A 19,246-nucleotide genomic window follows, 5' to 3' on the forward strand; every position below is an offset into this window, starting at 1 on the left:
AGATACTTTTTTGTATCATCAATAATCTCGGAGAAAATGGGACATCCTCCTATACGCGATCATGAAGAGTAAAAGAGAAGCGCTTCGATCATTCTCTCGTTAGATCGCCCGCGGCCCTCAATGGTAATTATCGATCTAACTAACATGCAAAGCTCTCCAACTGGCCCGATATTCAGGATGCGGCGCGAATTAATGGTAGGATTAAAGTTAGAACAGGACACATCACGGCCATGTCGTTTAATTAATTCGTTGCGTTGTTAACAGGCGATGCCGTCGGCTGACGGTTGACATAACGTACTAATCGCCGATCAGACGATAATCACAAAATCGAGAACCTTATTAGCGCACACTTCTAATTTGCGGTTTTTCACAAAGGACAAAATCTCTCTCTCTCTCTCTCGCGGAATTTAAAATCCGAAGTCGGCGATTTGAAAGTGATAACGGACTATCGCGATTTTCGAATTGTCCTCACTTTTCTCCACGTCATTGACAAAGAGCACCTTTTGCTCTTTTTTATAATTCGTCAAGAGCGTATAGACAAAAGAATTGCTTTGTGAATTATGAATAAATACGTAAATAAATATCCGGACAGAACATCCTAGCGGCTTTAAACAGCGGCAAGGGGAAAATTAAGTTACTTCGAAAATTAAGTTTTCTCGTCGCGGCTTCTTCAAATATATTCATATTAGCTGACAGCTGGCAGGAACCGCGTGACGTTTGCGAGCAACTGAGGAGACAACTAAATAATATAAAGGATTTGTTACCTCAATTCATTTGTTGTCAGTGTATCGTAAGATGTGTGCGAACAAAGTAAGCACATGTCAGCCGAATAACCCGAAGTGTCGTAACTTTCCATTTACCGCAAAAGTAGGTACGTTCTCCTTGCTTAAATAAATAGCATACGCGAGCTCCGTTCAGATATTTCTACGTCGACGGTTTACGTACAGTCTTTAGTTCTCCACGTCTCGGCGACTCGATCGCGACTGTCTTATCACATTCGTCCGGCTATAAATAATCGTTGTTTAAAGAAACAAGAATGTATTCTTCGACTTATGCGAGACGGTCTCTATACTTTCCGCTGCTCGATAGTTACGAAAGTAAAATAAAGCTAAGAATTCTGCAGCGCGGAAGAGAGACGGAGCAAGAAGGGAGAGGGAAAAGAACAGAGCGTGTGTTTTTTTTACTTTTCCACCGTCCAACGGCTATCTTTTTCTTCTTTGGACTTTGGTAGCCCTTACGGACGATAACATACGCGGGACACAAATTTATCATCAATGGTTGTTGCTTTCTAACCTTGCCGCGGCAGTACAGTTTGCGCAAACCGGCCGACTATAGCAGAAGAAACGGCAAGTGCAGTGGCTGACGTCAAAGGCAACGACGTCGCCGACGGGGACGTGAGAAATCAGATACCGCATTGAGCAGCGCGCTCGCAGTGCGTTCGCATTGAATCCGGATGCTGCCGCATCAACAATACGTTAATATCATTAAACTAGAGAGGCAGCGTTCACCCGACGGTCTGAAAAGATCGCGGCTGTAAGCGGATTAGATCACGTTTATATAGGCGCGGGCGCGAGCGAGATTTATCCGCTGCTGTAATCCAGGCTGAAAGGTTCAACCGACGTTTAATCAGTCGGTTACGTAAGCGAAGCATAATGATCGCTTTGGCGCCGAGGGTAATTTTCCTTCACCGCCGCGCAGAAATGCGCCGATCGCGCCAGCGTAAGCCGCTTCGAAATAACAATAGCGCTCCGCGCGGGCGCTTAAAACCTAACGAATTTAGGCGGTAACCGTTTGACATGTTCCAAAGCGCATCGAAGCTTCGGTTATGCTTATGGTTGAACCAACGAACCAGACGCATTTCGCTCGAAGAGAACGAAATGCGTCCTGTTTCTTACGAATCAGATTCAATTCTCAACGACCAAGGCATTCTGCTCTCTTCAAGTGGAAACGTCCTTGGCTCGTTCGGGGTTTGTTGTTACTTTAATCGTACTTTTTTTCTTCATGCGGTCTCATTTGTCCTTGAAGTTGTCGTTGAAGTCTGAATGAGAAGCGAGCAGGTGCATTTTTGAAAGAGGGAGAGCTCGGATCCTCTCTCTCTCGAGGGGTAAAAGTCACCCTCAGAATCCCTCTGCCGCTTACGCCGTCGTGCCGCTTACGGGTAACTTTGTCTTCCGTCTGATTACAGGGGCGTGTTACGCCGAGTTTGGAGTACGAGTGCCTCACACGACGGGCAGTGCTTATATGTACAGTTACGTGACAGTAGGCGAATTAATAGCATTCATTATTGGATGGAACATGGTGCTGGAGTACCTTATAGGTACGAGTGCGTGTGCGTGCGCCCTTAGCGCCTGCCTGGACGCGTTGGCGAACGGTGCCGTTTCCGAGGCGATAGCCGACAGCGTTGGAACCATGTTCGGTGAGTGAGCAGAACATAGTCGTCATTGCGTTGCGCGAGACACACGCTCGCCGGCGATCAGAGTCGGCGTCGTCGATTACCGCCGCGGAGAAGTTTAATATAACGAACGCTTTAATCCACGCGCGTGTGTTGTGTTACACAACGTATTATTGAATTAGCACGACGGAGAGTCGTACTAATTTAATAAGCTGCAGAAAAAGCAGCTTTCAGCCGGGAATGCATAATTCTATGGACATCCTGTTCTGCGTGTTCGCCTCGCGCGCGCGCGCGCCTCGGTAAATCTTGAAGCGGAACAGCAAACTCCTCCGTATCGAATGTTATACGTATATATGTTGAGGATAGGGTGTTTAGAGTTAGAGAGATGGATGAAGATTCGAAACTATATGGAGTAATAGCAGGAATGCCGCAAGGTTCGATCCTGGGTCTTACGCTGTATACAATTTTTACGTCAGATATAGCCACAATCGAAGGAGTAATGATGGCGCAACGTTCGCTGATGATACAGCAGTATTATCCGATAGCAGTGACCCGATAAGAGCAACTGTGAACTTACAAGCGCAACTATCCAAGCTTCAGCGGTGGCTGCTGGACTGGAGGATTAGAATTAGTTCACAATAATCTAGTCGTATAATTTTTACCTTGAATCGGAAATGCTGTCCACCAGTTGGTGCAATTGGTGATGAGATCTTACCACAAGCGGAACCAGTTAAATACTTAGGTATGTTCCTCGACTGCCGCCAGACCTGGAAGGAACATATTCGTGCTAAGCGCGCAATGAACTGGCCAACAAAACGCGAAAACTTATAATTCTACTTGATAGAAAGTCAAAACTCAGCCTTGAAAATCAATTGCTGATATACAAAACTATCCTAAAGCCATATAGAACTGTGGGGGGTAGGGGGGGGGACGGCTAGTAACTCAAATATAGAAATCTTACAGCGCCATCAAAATAGTGTGTTAAAGCTCATAGCACAGGCATCTTGGTTTACCAGGAACACTGAAGTACACGCGTATCTTCAAATTCCAACAATTAAACAAGAAATAAGAGCAAGAAGTCGAAAATATTGTCAAAAATTATCTGGTCATCCAAATAAGTTGGCTAAAGCATTATTCTCAGAAAGGCGTCAACACAAGAGGCTAAAATGATATCATATTCTGGAATTATTCGAGCGGTAACGAGTTTCATACGAGGCAGGGAATCATCATCCGCCTTTCACAATATCCACTCACTCAAAATGTCTGCTTATAATGCTACATATTGCAGATGTCCACTACGAAAACAAAAAAAAAAAAATTAATGTTATCTTAAATTAAATGATTGTCGTGAAACGTGAATCTCGTACATCGTGAATATCGGCGGGATAAAAGGAGGAAGGTTCAGCCGGAAGTATATTATTTCGTAAGTGTCCTACACACGCCCGCGTGGGTCCTGATGATTTTTTCACGCGTCAGTAAACCTTAAAGTCGCAGCTTCCCGTCCGGTCGCTCATAAAAGCGTGAAATGCCGAGTCATAGTGAACGCTGTCGTCTTTGCCGTCGTCCTCGTCGTCCTCGTAGTGCTCGGTCGCGATGTTGCGGAAATTTACGAGCGCATTTCCGTCCCTTGCCGACCCGAAGACGAGTGTTCGGGCGACGACGTGTGAGTTGCCGGACTTCTTTGTCGTCGTCCGGTCGATCGCGGAATACTCCCGACGGGTCTTTCCCGAGGCGTAGCGGAAAAAGCGTTAGTTGAGAAAGACGCGGGCTAAAAAGAACCTACCTTTTACTTGCCTGGCGACTTTAATTCGCGGCGACGTCCTTATTGTCGCGCGCGCACGCATGGATTTGGATTACCAGCGCGATTGCCAGCGTTGTGGCTTTTAACGTTCGCGCGAGCGACTGTTTGCGGTTGTATGTACGAGGGACACGTGGTGTGTCTTCTATTTCTGCGGATATCGGGTCGAAGGATAATGATTTTTGACTTACTCCAGTTGCGCGACACCGACACGCCAAATGAAAAAAAAAAAGAAGAAAAGAGAGGGGGTGCATGTGTGTGTGTGTGTGCGTGTGCGTGTGCGTTGGGCGCTGACCGAATGAAACTCAATTGGTCGTACACAGCCGTCGTTTCTGCAAATATATCGTGACAAAAAATGTGTGACGCGTCATGCATGGGCTACGTGGTGTAATGAGATTTTCAATTAATCCACGCGATCCGCGCGTCGGATAATCAGCAAAAGCGGCTCGAGGGCGCGAGGTTCTTCACTCGGTAAACAAAATGCTCGCCCTGTTCGCTCGTCCCGAGGTAGCGAGGGCGTAAATTCGAAAAAAATCTCTGCGCGCTCCTGCCGAGGTGCTCGATCCAATTTTCTACAGAGAATTAATTTACTGACGCTAGCGGGCTCCTCGTTCCGACGTTCGCTCGAAAGGCGAAAAGGCGGAACGTCATAACAGTCTAGACGTTGCGTTTTTTTCTTGTTGACCGCGGTTCATATAAGCGGAATGTCCGGGAATACCGACCTTAATTTTCACAGCGGGCTCTTCAGCAAACTTGAGGGCAACTTTTCAGGTCAATGTTTCAGGACAGACCCGTGAAAGTCTATCCCCCTCCGCGACTACGTTTTGATATTAAATATTTAATATGTTGGGACACGAAGTAGAATATCAAATGCCCGGAAAGTATGAGATACAGTGCAAATTAAAATTTCATAAAGCTTCACCTGTGCTTCCTATCTGTGCGTGTACGTGTGTAAATGTGTAAATTTCGAACGCGAGAGATGCGAGCTCGTCTCTCGATCGCATCCGGCAGCCTACTTGGCGGAGATTAATTCTGACGAGAACAAAAAGAGTCGTCCTTGAGGGATCTATCAGTGAAATTAAGGTCGACATTCCGGCAGCCGTTCGCAGGTGGGGAGGCTCCGGATTCATCCATTAATTCGCGACACGTTGTCGTCAACGAATTGATCGCGCGTACGAGCACAGATTGTAGACCGCTTAATGCGGGCAATTTTCGGCGTGCGCCCGTTTTATGAATATGCCGTGTTTAGCGGCGCCTGGCAACGGTATTAAGCCAATATCCCCTAATGTGGACGCCGATGTGCGAGCGGCCCGTCGCTGGAAAAATGCCAGAAACGTCCAGCGGCGATACGCCGCGCTTATCGTGCCTCGGAAATGACAACACGCAATTATCGGGCCCCCCGTGTACATGAAAGCCATGATTTATGTCGCTCAATGACGTCAGCTTGATAAAGGACCCGCTCGTTCATTTATCCGCACAGCTCTTACGTCATAAAGAAACAACGGACGAACGTCTCGATTCATCTAATAAGGTGTGCTCGCCACAGTTCACTCGCTTCTCTCTCTCTCTCTTTCATGATCACGACGACTCGGTTAGTAAAATATCTCTTGACTTACAAGACACGGCTGTCATGCCGTAGCTGATAAGCATCGCATCTGATAATTCGGCGCTTGCACAGCTCTCCCGTGCGTGAGGCACGGGAATTAAGCACGCAATTAGTCACGAGCGGATCGAGCCGCCGGGTGTAAGAAAAACTTGCCTCCCCTCGGCCGCCCTCCAACGTTCGGACGACGACTTTCTAGATTTTTCTTCGAGTTTCCAGCCCTTCGCGAATTGATTCTGCTCGCGGCTCGATTCGAGTCCACCCTCGGCCGGCATTCTCATCGGGACGGATAATGATTTGGAAGCGACGTGAGTGATTTTTCGTGTTACACCGGGCGCTTTCCGCCCGGATCAGCCTCCTTCTGTCAATTTTACGAGCAATCCACGTGGGATCTTCCACGCTCTCGTTCTCGACATTCGTGTGTGCTCTTGAGAGGCGGAGAGAATGTGTGCGCGCGCGCGCGCGCGCGTCGATTCCATCATATCGTACGTTCGTCTGCGACGGACTTTTTTTTCACGTCAAGCTCGAAGCGCATCAAGTGGCCGCAATTGTGAGCCGCCGCTTACCGCGTTGCGTGGTAATCCGTTATGACAGGAGAGCCGACGTGACAGCACACGATTGCTAATCATTGGTCCTTTATTATACTCTTATGCGATACATAAGAATGCAATAGAGGTACTTTTCCGGAGCCCTTTGTTGCATTTGTGTTGCATTGGGTGTGTGTCATTTCGCTTCTCGTCGTAACGCAATTACCGCGTAGGTAATTTGTAAAGCGGCTCATTTGACGTGTTTCTATCTTCATCCTGGGAACGGAAAAAAACGTGGCTTTCAAAACGGTCCGAATATTTTTCGGGACGCAGCAGATAAGTCCGATAACGGAGGATTTAATTTCTGGGAGATTTTTCTCAGAGATCTCCACATTTTGGGAAGACGGTCACTGGAGCATCGGCTGCGGTCTCCGAACTGCGTCCAAAAGCAATCTCCTGGGAAAGGAGATTTCGGAAAATGTTTCACAAATTAAAATCTCTCATTAGACACTCGACGCACACTCTGCGAATTGCAAACAGTTTCGTGCAGTTCGCATCCGCGAACTGCACGAAACTGTTTGCGCGAACTGAGATCCTCCTTCCGTGGGTGACAATTTCGTGCGCTTCCTCCATCTTGTGTCTAAATCATCCCTCAACGAGGTTCGCTCGCGAGCCGTTTCCCAAGTGGATGCACATACTTCGTGACTCATTATCGATCTACGCCGGTTGCGCATTTCGCGCAGCGCATTGTGTATTGTTTGCTGCTGATGTTTTATTTTATTGCAACGACGCATTAACCTGCGTAATTAATGACCAGCTCGGCTCGGCTGGGGCTCGATAATAATTAACACGACTTTGACGACTCTAGGTAATTAATTGTTACACGATTGCACGCGACGTCGGTCTATTAAAGTGCAAATGAAATAATTACTTCACAGCTGCCTCGTTCCGTGCGCGCGAGAGACGAATTTGATTGATTTTTTAAACATTCGCCGGGCAAAATGCTGGGCTCCAGTTTGCCAGTGTCGCACGTGAAATAAACAGCAGGGCGTATTTCAACAATATGCTACGACGATCTTTCGTCGCGCAACACGTTGCCGCATCCGTGACGTGCGGGCGGCAAATTAAGACTTTCGACTTTGCTTCTCGGAGACTTTCAATTTCGCTTGAGAATAACGCCGGTCGGTCAGTATATTTTCGCCGCGTTCGAGGGGCGCCGTGTCATTAATAGTTTACCTCGCATTTACCGTTTCGCGAAGAAAGCTTTAATTATCGAGTGCGGTTAGCGTGATATTGAGTCCCCCCGCACTGCTCCCGCCGTTCTTCTTTCACCCTTCATGCATTTTCCGTGCGGTCGAAGGAGCTTCGTCAACTCTTACGATATTAATGCATAACGACGTTATGAAAATAGCGCACGTCCCATAAATTTCATTCGCATCTCAATAAGAACAGGGCGACCGAGTCGCACCGTTCGTCTGATGCACACTACATGCGGAAAATGTTAATGTTGTCACTCGTAAATTTTGCTCTGTGTCTCATTCACTCTCCATCTCTCTCTCTCTCTCTCTCTCTCTCTCTCTCTCTCTCTTTTTCTTGCAGAATTTGGCTTACGTGAGACGTATGTTACGCGAGAAGTGATGTGTCGTGACTGTATTCGATCGAGTTGCGTACGTGTGCATGTAGTAGAGGCGAAAAGGATTTATTATAAACTTATGGCGGCAACTTGGAGTAATATTGGAATAGCTCTCGAATAAGGTTGTAACGTTTGCACGTGCGTGCGCGTGATTATATTTCTCGATGAAGTGGATCGGCGGGCGTAAGTGTCCTTGAATTAAATTCGTGACATTACCCGGGCGGACGTTCCTGATTGTTGTCGCGACATGAGACAATCGATGATGGAAAGTCCACAGTTGCTAAATTACATTTGCGAGGAAAATACGCTGCCTTGAATTAATCGTTAAGTCGATTTAATTACTTGCATCCTAAAATAATGTAAACTTTTTTGTAACATCGACGCAGCTATAAATTTGTTAAAAGTTACGCTTAGTTAGTCAGATCTTTTTGTATTCCATTTTACACGATTTCACAAATTGTTTTGAGTAAATTTTCTCCCGATTCTTTCATGTCCTCCTTTTTTGACTTCGTCAATTTATGATGCAGCAAACATTAGCGTCAAACGAAACACCCACGAGGTATGCAACTTTCACAAATCGAATTTAAGTAAGTTCGCCGTGAAATTTACATGCGCCTATCCACCTGAGTGTATTGGAGACTTCATGATTGTCGGGACGTGAGGTAGTCGGTGATGGAAAGTCCGAAATTTTTAAAATTACACTTTTCGAGCAAGCAAACGCTGTATCGGGTTAATCATTAAATTTGCATCGTAAAATAATGTAAATTTTCCGTCGTATCGATACGTGCGGTAACAAATTTACCAATATTTCTATTCACTTCGCATGTTACTGTTTCGAGCGAGAATTCTGATATAATCTCTCCCCGTATTTCTTTCTAATTCGTCAAACTACGCGACAAAACGAGTGCCATATAAATCATTCATGAGCGACGCAATTTTCACCAATCGACTAGCAAGCGTTAAAATTACCGCGCAAACAGACACCTGTCTATCTGGTAAGCAGGTGTCGAAAAAGTATCGATTGCCTCTCTCCGTGCGCTCTCGCAGCCGTGAAAAATCGAGCGCCGCGGGAAATCGTTAGATTTCCCGGCGCGTCAGCCTTGACCAGCAATTTCCCGGAAGCTTAAGCTGCATTGTTAATGCTTTGCCATCGTTCTTAGCCTTAACGTAAATTTCATTGTGCGGCTCGCGTCGATGCGACGAGGAAAAGTTTCCGCCGTTGGTGGAGGAAGAGGCGCGTTCGCCGTCCCGGCGGCGGCGGCGGCGGCGGCGGCGGCGACGACGACGACGGTAGTCGCCCACAAAACCATCCGACCTTAATTAACTTTTTCCCTCCTTCGCTCGCGTTGTCCCCGGCATTTGCAGATGAGTTTGAGCGCAAGGCGACGCGGCAGCTGTTATCCGGCGACGACAACGCGCGCGACCGCGCGGATAATCGTTAAGCGCGCGAGTCAAACACGCCGGGGCTGGGCACTCGAAACGATCGGATTAATTAGTACGTTGCCGGCGCGGAAAATTGCCGCGTCTCGCGATAAATCCGCGCGGATCAAATTGGTAGCGGTGAATCGACGCGCGTCGTAAACTCCATTGGAATGGTACACAACAAATTCGCCGGCGCGCAACAAATCCGCCGTTGCGAGTGCTCTCGGTGTAACCCCGTGACTCCCCCCTCCCCCCGGCGCGAGATCCCGAAGAATCGCACGAAAGCGAAAGCCGAAAAGCCCGTTGAATTTTTTACACGCGTGTCGGCTATCTCGCACTCGCGTCGACGCGACTCGCGGCTAATCCTACGCGCGTTCGCATGCTTCTCCTTTCTCTCTCCCTTTCTTCGCGTGGAAAAGCCACCGAGTCAGATTCGGAATTAACATCCGGAGCCTCAGGAGCGCGATCCGTTGATCCCGACATAGTCATGTATGCGTGACCCGTCAATTTGCCCGGCGTCGAGGACACGTGTAATCCGCACGTTCCGCACGCGAGTTACGCATCGCTCACGCAACGCTGTACACACGTTTTACGACACGCTGTGCGCGCGCGCCATGCATGAAACACCGTCGTCGCGACGCGAGACGGAGGAGGTGGATCTGGGACATGACGCCCCGAGGACAAGGCGAGGGAGGCGAAGGGTCTTCCGGCTGGGCGGCGGAAAACAGCGCGAGGAGGAGGGAGGACAAAGGTCGGAGGGGTGCGAGAGGGGCGCTTGCGCGGATGAGGCTAGGTCTGGCACCTGTGGACCTCATCGATCCGAACCGGTTCGTGAACCGCACACTCCGACGCTCTTTAACCTGTCCACCTGGATGCCGCAGCCAACCCTTTCCGCCGCCGCCGCCGCCGCCGCCACCGGGGTCGTGTCCTTCTACGCTCGGGCCATTCGAGCCTGTCGCGATTGTTCTCCTTGAGGAGAACCGATGTCTTTGATCCCGAGAGATCATACCCCCCCCCTCCCCGGACTCGCAATCGCCCGTGGCTGTCTCGCCTCGGGATCCGCTGGCTCGACGGAACAGCGCCCGTGCGAAATTCCGTAAGCTCGCACGGACTCGTCGACGACGCTGCCACGCAACCGAGTAACTTGTATCGCGCGGACTGAATCACGCGGGTCAGCCCTGGATAGTAGCGAGGATTATCAAGACGCTGGATGATACCGATGCCATCGAGTCGGGTATACCGGGTGCTACAGACCACCCGGGTCACCCGATCTTTTCGTTAACGCGCGACATTTTGGAGAAAAATATTTCAGACAAAAGCTGTTGGGGCAACTTCAAAGGATCTATTTACTGACGCTATGAATTTGACCTTGGGATAACCTTGGAAAGTCCAGTCAAGATCAACATAAAGATCTTAAATGGATACCCCCATTTTTTATCACATCATCTTTTTCCAGCAATTAATTTGAACAACTTTTGTTTGAAACATTTTTTTATTTTATTTTTTTTATTTGAAACATTTTTTTATTTATCTAATATTTTTTGAGATATTTAAGGAAAACTTGACAACTTTTTCAATATTTAACTCACGGTATCTCGCTAACTAGATGTTCCAATAGCGCCCTGAATTTGGTTAACTTGATGATTTTGAAATTTCCAAAAATCAGCGAGTTAACAAAAGTTAGGGCGCTATTATAGAGATATATTCTTGAGACTAGATAAAGCAAAAAAGTCTAGTACCACATTTTCTTCCGACAACTAGTTAGCGAGATATCGTAAGTTAAATGTTGAAAAAGTTATCAAGTTTCCCTTCAATATCTAGAAAAATATTAGACAAATGAAAAAATATTTTAGACAAAAGTAGTTCAAATTAATTGGTGGAAAAAGAATTGGTGTAATAAAAAATCGCGGTTTCCATTTCAGATTTTTATGTTGATCTTGACTGGACTTTTCAAGGTTATCCCAAGGTCAAATTCATAGCGTCAGTGAATAGATCCTGTGAAGCCCTACAACTTTTGTCTGAAATATTTTTCTCTAAAATGTCGCGTTAACGAAAAAATCGGGTGACCCGGGTGATCTGAAACATATCCGGTATATTGGGTCCTGAAGCGATTTGTTTATTTTTTCTAAAGATAACACGACTTCTCGACTTGAGAAAGGCATATGAGGATAATATATACACATATATTCATATAAAGATAAATCGATGTCCTGATAAAGATAAAGATACAGATAAAGATAAATTGATGGTCAGAAACTGACCCGATCGATCGATATAATTTTATCTAGATAAGAGCAAACGCGCTGACTACGAGATGTGTAGGTAAAAATGTTAGCGAGAGATATCGTTAGTTAAATATTGAAAAATCAAGTTTCCCTTCAATATCTAGAAAAATATTTTAGGCGAATGAAAAAATATTTTAGACAAAAGTTGCTCAAATTAATCGGTCTCGAGTAGGTAAAAGTGTCGCGACCTTTCACCTGCTCTAATGGTGCGGAAACGGTGAAGGAGATCTTTCGCAGCCCACGCGCGTTCTTACGTGACAATTTTGACAATTTCACACGTATTCGTATGGCAGAATTTTCGGAGCGTAAATCGCACGAAGAGCGGGCGCATCTTCCACTGGTAGGTAACCGGTGGAGCCGGCGAGCGGAACACGGCGGGTACACGTTTGAACACGACACTAGCCTCATAAAATTACTCCGTCGCCGTTGTTCTCGCGATCGTTAACTCGCGAGACGCCAGTTAGGTAGAATACTTAATCAGGATTCTAGTAGCAGTGCGCGCGTCTTATGCACGTGGTACGACGTCGTCATAGATAACGGTACGGCCGAACTTTAGCGGCGCGTTTATGCGGCTTAGCGCTTTACATGTCTTGTTACGTGCGTATAACCATCAGCATAGAAATATCTGGACGGAGTATTTTACGAGGGGAAGGTCTAATTAGTGGCAATAAAAAAGTTACGTTACCACGGGTTTCTCCCTGCTGCGGCTGCTTCAAATGTATTCGGCTTTTTAGACCGGCTTGCGTTGGGACGACGTTTGCGAGCAACTGAAGTGGCGTCTTTCGAAAGGTTTGCCGTGTCAGTTTATTGCGAACTGTCGGTGTGTTGTAAGATGCACACGAAATACCTACGTGTGAGCCGAATAATAATGGCGACTCGGGTCGAATGACTCGGAGAACGGGAGAACTTTCCCATTACCGTAATTGGTACACCCTCCTTGCCTAAATTAATAGTACAGTCGTAGGGAGGAAGGTAGTTTGTAATGTTTTGTGTGAGTTTCGGAACATCTCAAAGGAATGCGTACGTTTGGCGTTTACTTTATCTTGTTGTTTTTACGTCTTTCGGGAGAATTGTGAGAACGTTTTTCGTGCAGGCCGCAGTAGAATAGACTTAGATTGCACCAACACAAGCGTCATCGTGTTAAAAGAGTGTTACACAAACGCTAAAAGCAAACACTCCGAGGTGTATACTGAATATTTGGGCCTGTCTCGAAATTTCTTCAATGTTGGTGTCTCAAAAAGCGAGATCCGAAACGAATATGAAAATATTTCCCAGACTGTTATAAAACGTTGACTTATATACATTATAATTTTACGCTTACAATCGATGACAAAACATGTTTTTTGTAAAACATATAAGCTTGAATTAATATTATGTAATATTATTAAATAATATTCATTTTAATATATAATAATATTAATATTATTTATTATTATTAAATAATATTAATTTCAATAACATTTTTTAATGAGAAATAATATTTTATATTAATATTTTGTTTGATCGAGAGAGCACGTATGCTTGGCGCTTTTCTCAACTTTTGGAAGTTGCTGAGGTCCTTCCGATGTTATCTTCGCGCAAACCGCAGTAGAATAAGCTCAGATTGCACGCAAGCCGACGCAAGCGGCATCGCGTTAAAAAATGTTCTCGGTGTTGCGAAATATTGGACTAACGAACCGTTCCCTAACTTCGCTCCATAACAATACCGCAATCTTTATTCATCGCGACGTAAAGTCACCTTTCCCGAGCGCCTTCGTGGCGGAACCGACAACTCGGACAACGTGAGAATACGCTCGGCAGAGTAACTGCTATTTTTTCCCTTTTTGCACCAAGTAGGCGAATTAATGGAAAATTATCCCGGATGTTAATTCTGCACAATCTAATTTCGAACTCGCAATTACGTCCATCCAGGATAGATCCCCACAATTTTCTCGTTATGTATATATAATTAAAGAAATTTTCCCAGTAAAATGAAGTTTCCCTCGCAGCTAATGCTCGGATGAGGTAGCAAACTGTTCACGCGCTCGGGGAAAAAAAAACTGCAATTTTTACCGGAGACTCGTCCGATTATCTCCCGCCGTACGAATTACGTCGTTTGCCACTCGTTGAAAAATTTCCGCGTCGACGTTTTCCGGTTGGCTGTCACACAGATGTGTCATGCTCGAGCGAAACACAGGGTGGAGAGGAGGAAAAGGAGCAGAACGAAGAGGAAGAGATCCGAGTAATTTGACGAGTAAGAGTCCCAGGCGTTTACTTTTTCCGGGGGGGTTTCATCCGACAACGAAGCGCGCGAGCACAGAGCTTTTTGCCGGATGAACGTACGCAACGCGTCGGCCAGTTTGGACTCGAATTCTCCTATGTATACCTCGCAACGAATGTTAAAACACGAACCGTTAATTTAATCTCGTCAACTCCGTTGACTCGATCCGTTCAATGGCGGAGCGACGATGCGAAACGTGAAACATTCAAAGAGAAAAAAAAAGGATGTTGACGTGTGATATATATATATATATACCATATATGAGTACATGGCGAGTTGGCTGCACCAACACATTTGTGTATGTCGGAATTAGTTAGTTAATTAGTTGGAGCTTTTGACGGCTTGTTAAAAGGCACACAGAGGCATCAATAATTCTAGGATGCGGATATTAAATGTACAGGAAACATTTTTCGTTTAAGCGCGGAAACATCGCTGTTTTTCAGCGCTTCTCATATTTCAGTAATATCGATGTCCTTTTGCTTGTATTCGGTTGTTCGCGAGAGAGAGAGAGAGAGAGAGAGAGAGAGAGAGAGAGAGAGAGAGTCCGATACAACTCATACATTCGCTCCTGTGCAAGTAGAATTCATCAAGCTAGATGAAAAAGCCTTGAGGTGAATGTCCCTTCCCTCCCCCTCCGATTGCAACGCGATCACTCAAGCGTGAAAGTAAATTAATAAGTTAGTGATACAAGCGTCAAGCTGAGTACAATAATTTTCAATATTTTGAAAAAATTAAAAAATCATGAAAGGATTAAGAGAAATTTTTTAACTTGAAAAATTATAAAAATTTCATTAAAAAGCTTGAGCATTTTTCAATTGCGTTATATTTTTCTAATTTATATCGGATCGCTAAAAAAGTTTTAATACACATATTCCTTTTTCCTAGAAATAGTTCAAGTACTATTCAGTAACGCGGGAGTTTATTTTTGAAGAAGTTGAAGAATAATTATGCAGTTGTAACAAACAGACGTCCGATATTAATTACCAACTAGCGACAAATTCAAAGTGTCGGCGAGTAATTGTTTAAACTGTCGTTATCAGCAGTACGCTTGTAATCGCAATGTCCCAGCATTTCCTCTAGCTTTTAATCTTATTCGAGACTTGTTGCAACCGATAATACGTAAAAGGAAGTATCCGCGCAAGACCAGAGATACGAGTTACCTCCACACACCTTGTATATGAATCGTTTTCGAATACATTACATCGGGAGATTGAACCACTAATCTCACTAACGACTTCCTTTGTCGATTGTTTCAGGGCGACCGCCGGATTTTGTCGCGTTCGTCATCACGATACTCATGATGCTGCTGATGGCGGCGGGCGTGAAGAAGTCCTTGGTATTCAACAACGTGTTGAACGCCATCAATCTCGCCGTTTGGGTCTTCGTCATGGCGGCGGGTATGTTTTACGTGGATTCCGACAACTGGTCCGAGCACAAGGGTTTCCTCCCTTACGGCTGGAGCGGGGTAAGTACGGCACACGTGTAGCAAAATAGAGCATCGCGAGGAGTCCAGCAGCGTTATTTGTCACGTAGGATCAAGCGTAATGTCGGAGAGACTCGGGGATAAAAATTAAACGCGAGAGATATGCTCGGAGAGAGCAAGAGTTACGTGAACGTAGATCTCGTTTGGAAATGAGAGAGAGAGAAAAAAGAAACGTAAGTCTGATCGAGAAAATCGAAAGTCCCGGGGAGCCCGCGTTTCCTCGCTCGTCCGCTTTGCGATACAAATGATTCCTCCCGCGCAAAGGATTGTTAAACAATAGCGATTCGCTGCATCCTACCCGAGCGCAGGCGCAGGCTTTGTCGCGCGGCTCTCGCGGATAACCGAAAGAAAAAAGCGAGGGTAGAGATAGGATGAAAAAGCTCTCACGGCTGAAGCCCTCTCGGCGTGTCTTTTCGTAGCTGCTTTCAAAGATCCGGAGGCTTCCAAAGCCTCGTTCTCGGCGTCAACGACAGGCAGGGTCGTACCGCGGTATTCTAATACGACGAGAACCAAGGGTTTTATTAAATTAAAGAAAGGTCGCGCCGTTGAGGGATGACTTTGGGAACGATCTATCTCGCCGGCCGACAAGCACGTTCCCGTGCGGTATATAACAACGTGGCGCTAATATTATATTAAAACACTTGACTATATATTAACGATAAATGGAAGGAGATTAAATGCTGGCAGGAGAGGATTACGTAGATCTAGAAATATCCACTGAGGCACTCATAAATCCGAAATATCTTTAGGAACGATTAATCTCGCGAACCGACAACACGTTTCTACGTGATAAAACAACAGTGACGAAAGCGAAAACAAAATTATATATATATATATATATATATATATATATATATATATATATATATACGCTAAAATATTGTTTATATATTAATGATAGAAAAAAAGAGATAAAGCTTTAGGAGAAAAGGAAAATATATTCTAGAGATGTAAAAGTCATATAAAATTGGAGATATCTTCAGAAGAGATTCATCTCGCAAAGCGACAAACGCGCTTCTGCGCGGTGTAAAAGTGTTGCATTATACATTGACGAATAAAAAGAGGGAGAAATACTTGTAGAACGTTGAAAATGGAGGATATAATATATTCCAAGGATATCTAATAAAATATTAGGAAGGATTAATTTTGTTTGAACTGACAACCACGCTTCTATGCGATATAACAAAACGTTGGAAGAGAAGAGAGAGAAAAAGGTATATCAGAAAAATATCTAATAAAGTTCACATCAATCTTTCTCTCTCTCTCCCTTTCTCGAAAATATTTTTAAGACCGACTCATCTCACGAATTTCATTCGACAAACACGCTATTGTGCGATATAACAACGACGCTAAAATTATACGCCAACATATTTAAGTATATAGTAAGAAAGACACACATAAAACGTTAAAAGAGGAAAGAGGGATGTATTCCAGGATCTAATAAAGTTCATATAAATCCCAAAGATCGTCATAAAGCGAGAGGACTGGAAATCATGAGGACTTTATACACGAAGGACATCGCGTTTTTCGAAAGCTTCCAGCAAGTCAGAGAGTAGCTGGACGGGTTTTGCGGCCGCTTATTAGCTCTGAATAATTTTTATATACGCTCCACATATACACACACTCTCTCTCTCTCTCTCTCTCTCTCTCTCTCTCTCTCTCTCTCTCTCTCTCTCTCTCTCTTTCAATTACAGCCGCAGCTTTGCGAATCCTGTGGTATAGCTCGAGCAAGTCTTTTGCCGTCGCAGCTGTCGTCGCGCACAGTCCTGACGTTAGCCTCGTCGCGGTTAAGCAAGGCGCATGGAATTCCAGCCGCTCGAGGCACGGAAACCGCCGCCGTCGGCCGTGAGATTTTCCGGCCGTGGCTTGCGACAGTTGCGCGAAACAATGGCAAACTTGTTGCACTGAGAGTCGGCGGTGCACGGCCGACAGATGTAGCCGGCCGCGGAGACGCGCGCGACAGGACAATAATAATCGCGGAGAAGGCCGATGACGCGCGCCCGGGTTCGCACACGGATGGATAAAGCTCGACGCGGCGCGGCGGTTCAATCAATAGCGCGAGATAACCCTGGATATCGGACGGATGGCTGTCCAGAGAACTGGTGGACGGAACACGATCAAGGAACAGCGAGATTGCTGCACATCCAAGTTTCAGACATGTTCAAACGTCGAGCGAGTTTCAGACTATTATCCGACGGCTTGTTCGTAGATCACGGAGGATTTTGCTTGCCTTCGTGCAGTTTAGTAGAAATTAATATTAGAGAGAAAGAGAGAGAGAGAGAGAGAGAGAGAGGGGGAGGAAAGAGGATGAGGAATGAGCAAGAGATAAATACACGGATAAGATTATTATGTACTTTGACAAAATTACTCCCAAGCGCAATTAAGTATAAACAAACAATTAGGTAACAGCGCAATTAGATAATAATCAACGAAGAGCAAAACAAGCGAAATTTATGCAGAGTCGTAGAGGAAAAATGGGTATATAAGTTTGAGCCAATTAACGCTATGACTGTCACGTCGTTCTCCACTGATTATTTCAATGCTTAAATTAAGTGTGAATAAACATATTTCGCGATGCACATGTTCGTTAGTTTATTTTATCGCTGAAAAAGAAAGTATTTATTATTAATATTAACAAGCTTTTGGTAACACATTGTAGAAAGTGTCGCACGGCAGAGAAATTATATTCAGAAGAGCCGATTTTTTGTCAGGATAACAAAAACAGCCGGAGAAAAAAATAATTATAATTTTATTATCAATATATAAATATATAAAATAATTATAATAATATAAAATTTTATAAAAATGATTATAATTTATAATTTATAATTATAATTTTAGTAATATTAAACACATTTTTTCTCGGTGATTGATTGATGATAAATCGAGAAACATTTGTAACTCTGGAAGGATTGATTTTTTTACCAACATTTACTGAACATTTATTCCTCGATATGATTGAAAGCACTATCTACCTTGCAAGTCTCGATTTTTTTTCTTGTATATAAACATAGGAACAAATAGAAGCGAGGCAAACATTTAACAAAGCTAAGTTTAAATCAAATTTTATTCACAGCCGTCAGTTGAATTTGCTGCGCACATCAAGAAATAGAAATACAACGGAAAACAAAGCACAACTTAATGTTAGACAATAGAGATGTGCATTCCAGCATTACGAGATAGCATGTTTTAACTGCCTACCGTTACTAAGAGATTGTCAGTAAATTCAGACATCTTGAATGAAACTTTCACTAAAGAGCTCGTCCCATCGTATCACTTACATTTATTCGCTAAGTTTTTTTTTTAAGTAATATTTCAATAATTATCGCGGTCGTTTGTAAAATAACAAAAGACTTTTTTATCCAGTTTAACGAGTTTTATTTGCGCACGAGCGGATATCTATAAATTTGGATATCCTGGATAATGTATTAATTTTCGCAAAGTTAGTTCATTTTAAACATAAATTATTGAACGTACTACAGCGCCGTGTAGTCACTGATGATTATTATCGCAGTCGGCGTATTAAATAGAGACACTAATTAATTAGAGGCGAAAATAATGCTTCCGAGAGGTCACGAAATTTAAATTTAAATACAAAATTAAGTATAGGAAGTCTAAATTTCGTAATGAAATAAAAATGGATATGCAGTTTCTCCACAGGAAAGAGAAAGAGAAAGACAGAGAGAGAGAAAGAGAGAGAGGGAGAGAGAGAGAGAGAGAGAGAGAGAGAGAGAGAGAAAGAGAGAGAGAAAGATTGAAGAGAGAAGGGGAGAAATTTTGAAGTTAAAGTTTTCAGATGAAGTTAAACATTCGGATTAAATTAGATTAAACGACAACAAAGCA

At 44.5% G+C, this 19,246-nt stretch overlaps 1 protein-coding gene across 2 annotated transcripts in view; it reads left to right on the forward strand.

The window, feature by feature from the left end:
* LOC105189195 (cationic amino acid transporter 2) overlaps window positions 1–19,246 on the forward strand; it is a 102,765-nt gene that overhangs the window by 66,083 nt on the left and 17,436 nt on the right. For both annotated transcript variants that reach the window (XM_019844145.2, XM_025299991.1), the window contains exons 4-5: window positions 2,186–2,416; window positions 15,177–15,385. In XM_019844145.2, the coding sequence (XP_019699704.2) occupies window positions 2,186–2,416; window positions 15,177–15,385 (440 nt within the window). The remainder of the gene's footprint in view (window positions 1–2,185; window positions 2,417–15,176; window positions 15,386–19,246) is intronic.

Source organism: Harpegnathos saltator, unplaced genomic scaffold (genome assembly GCF_003227715.2).
Source record: "Harpegnathos saltator strain DR-91 unplaced genomic scaffold, Hsal_v8.6 scaffold31, whole genome shotgun sequence".
In the NCBI taxonomy this organism is placed as follows: Eukaryota; Metazoa; Arthropoda; class Insecta; order Hymenoptera; family Formicidae; genus Harpegnathos; species Harpegnathos saltator.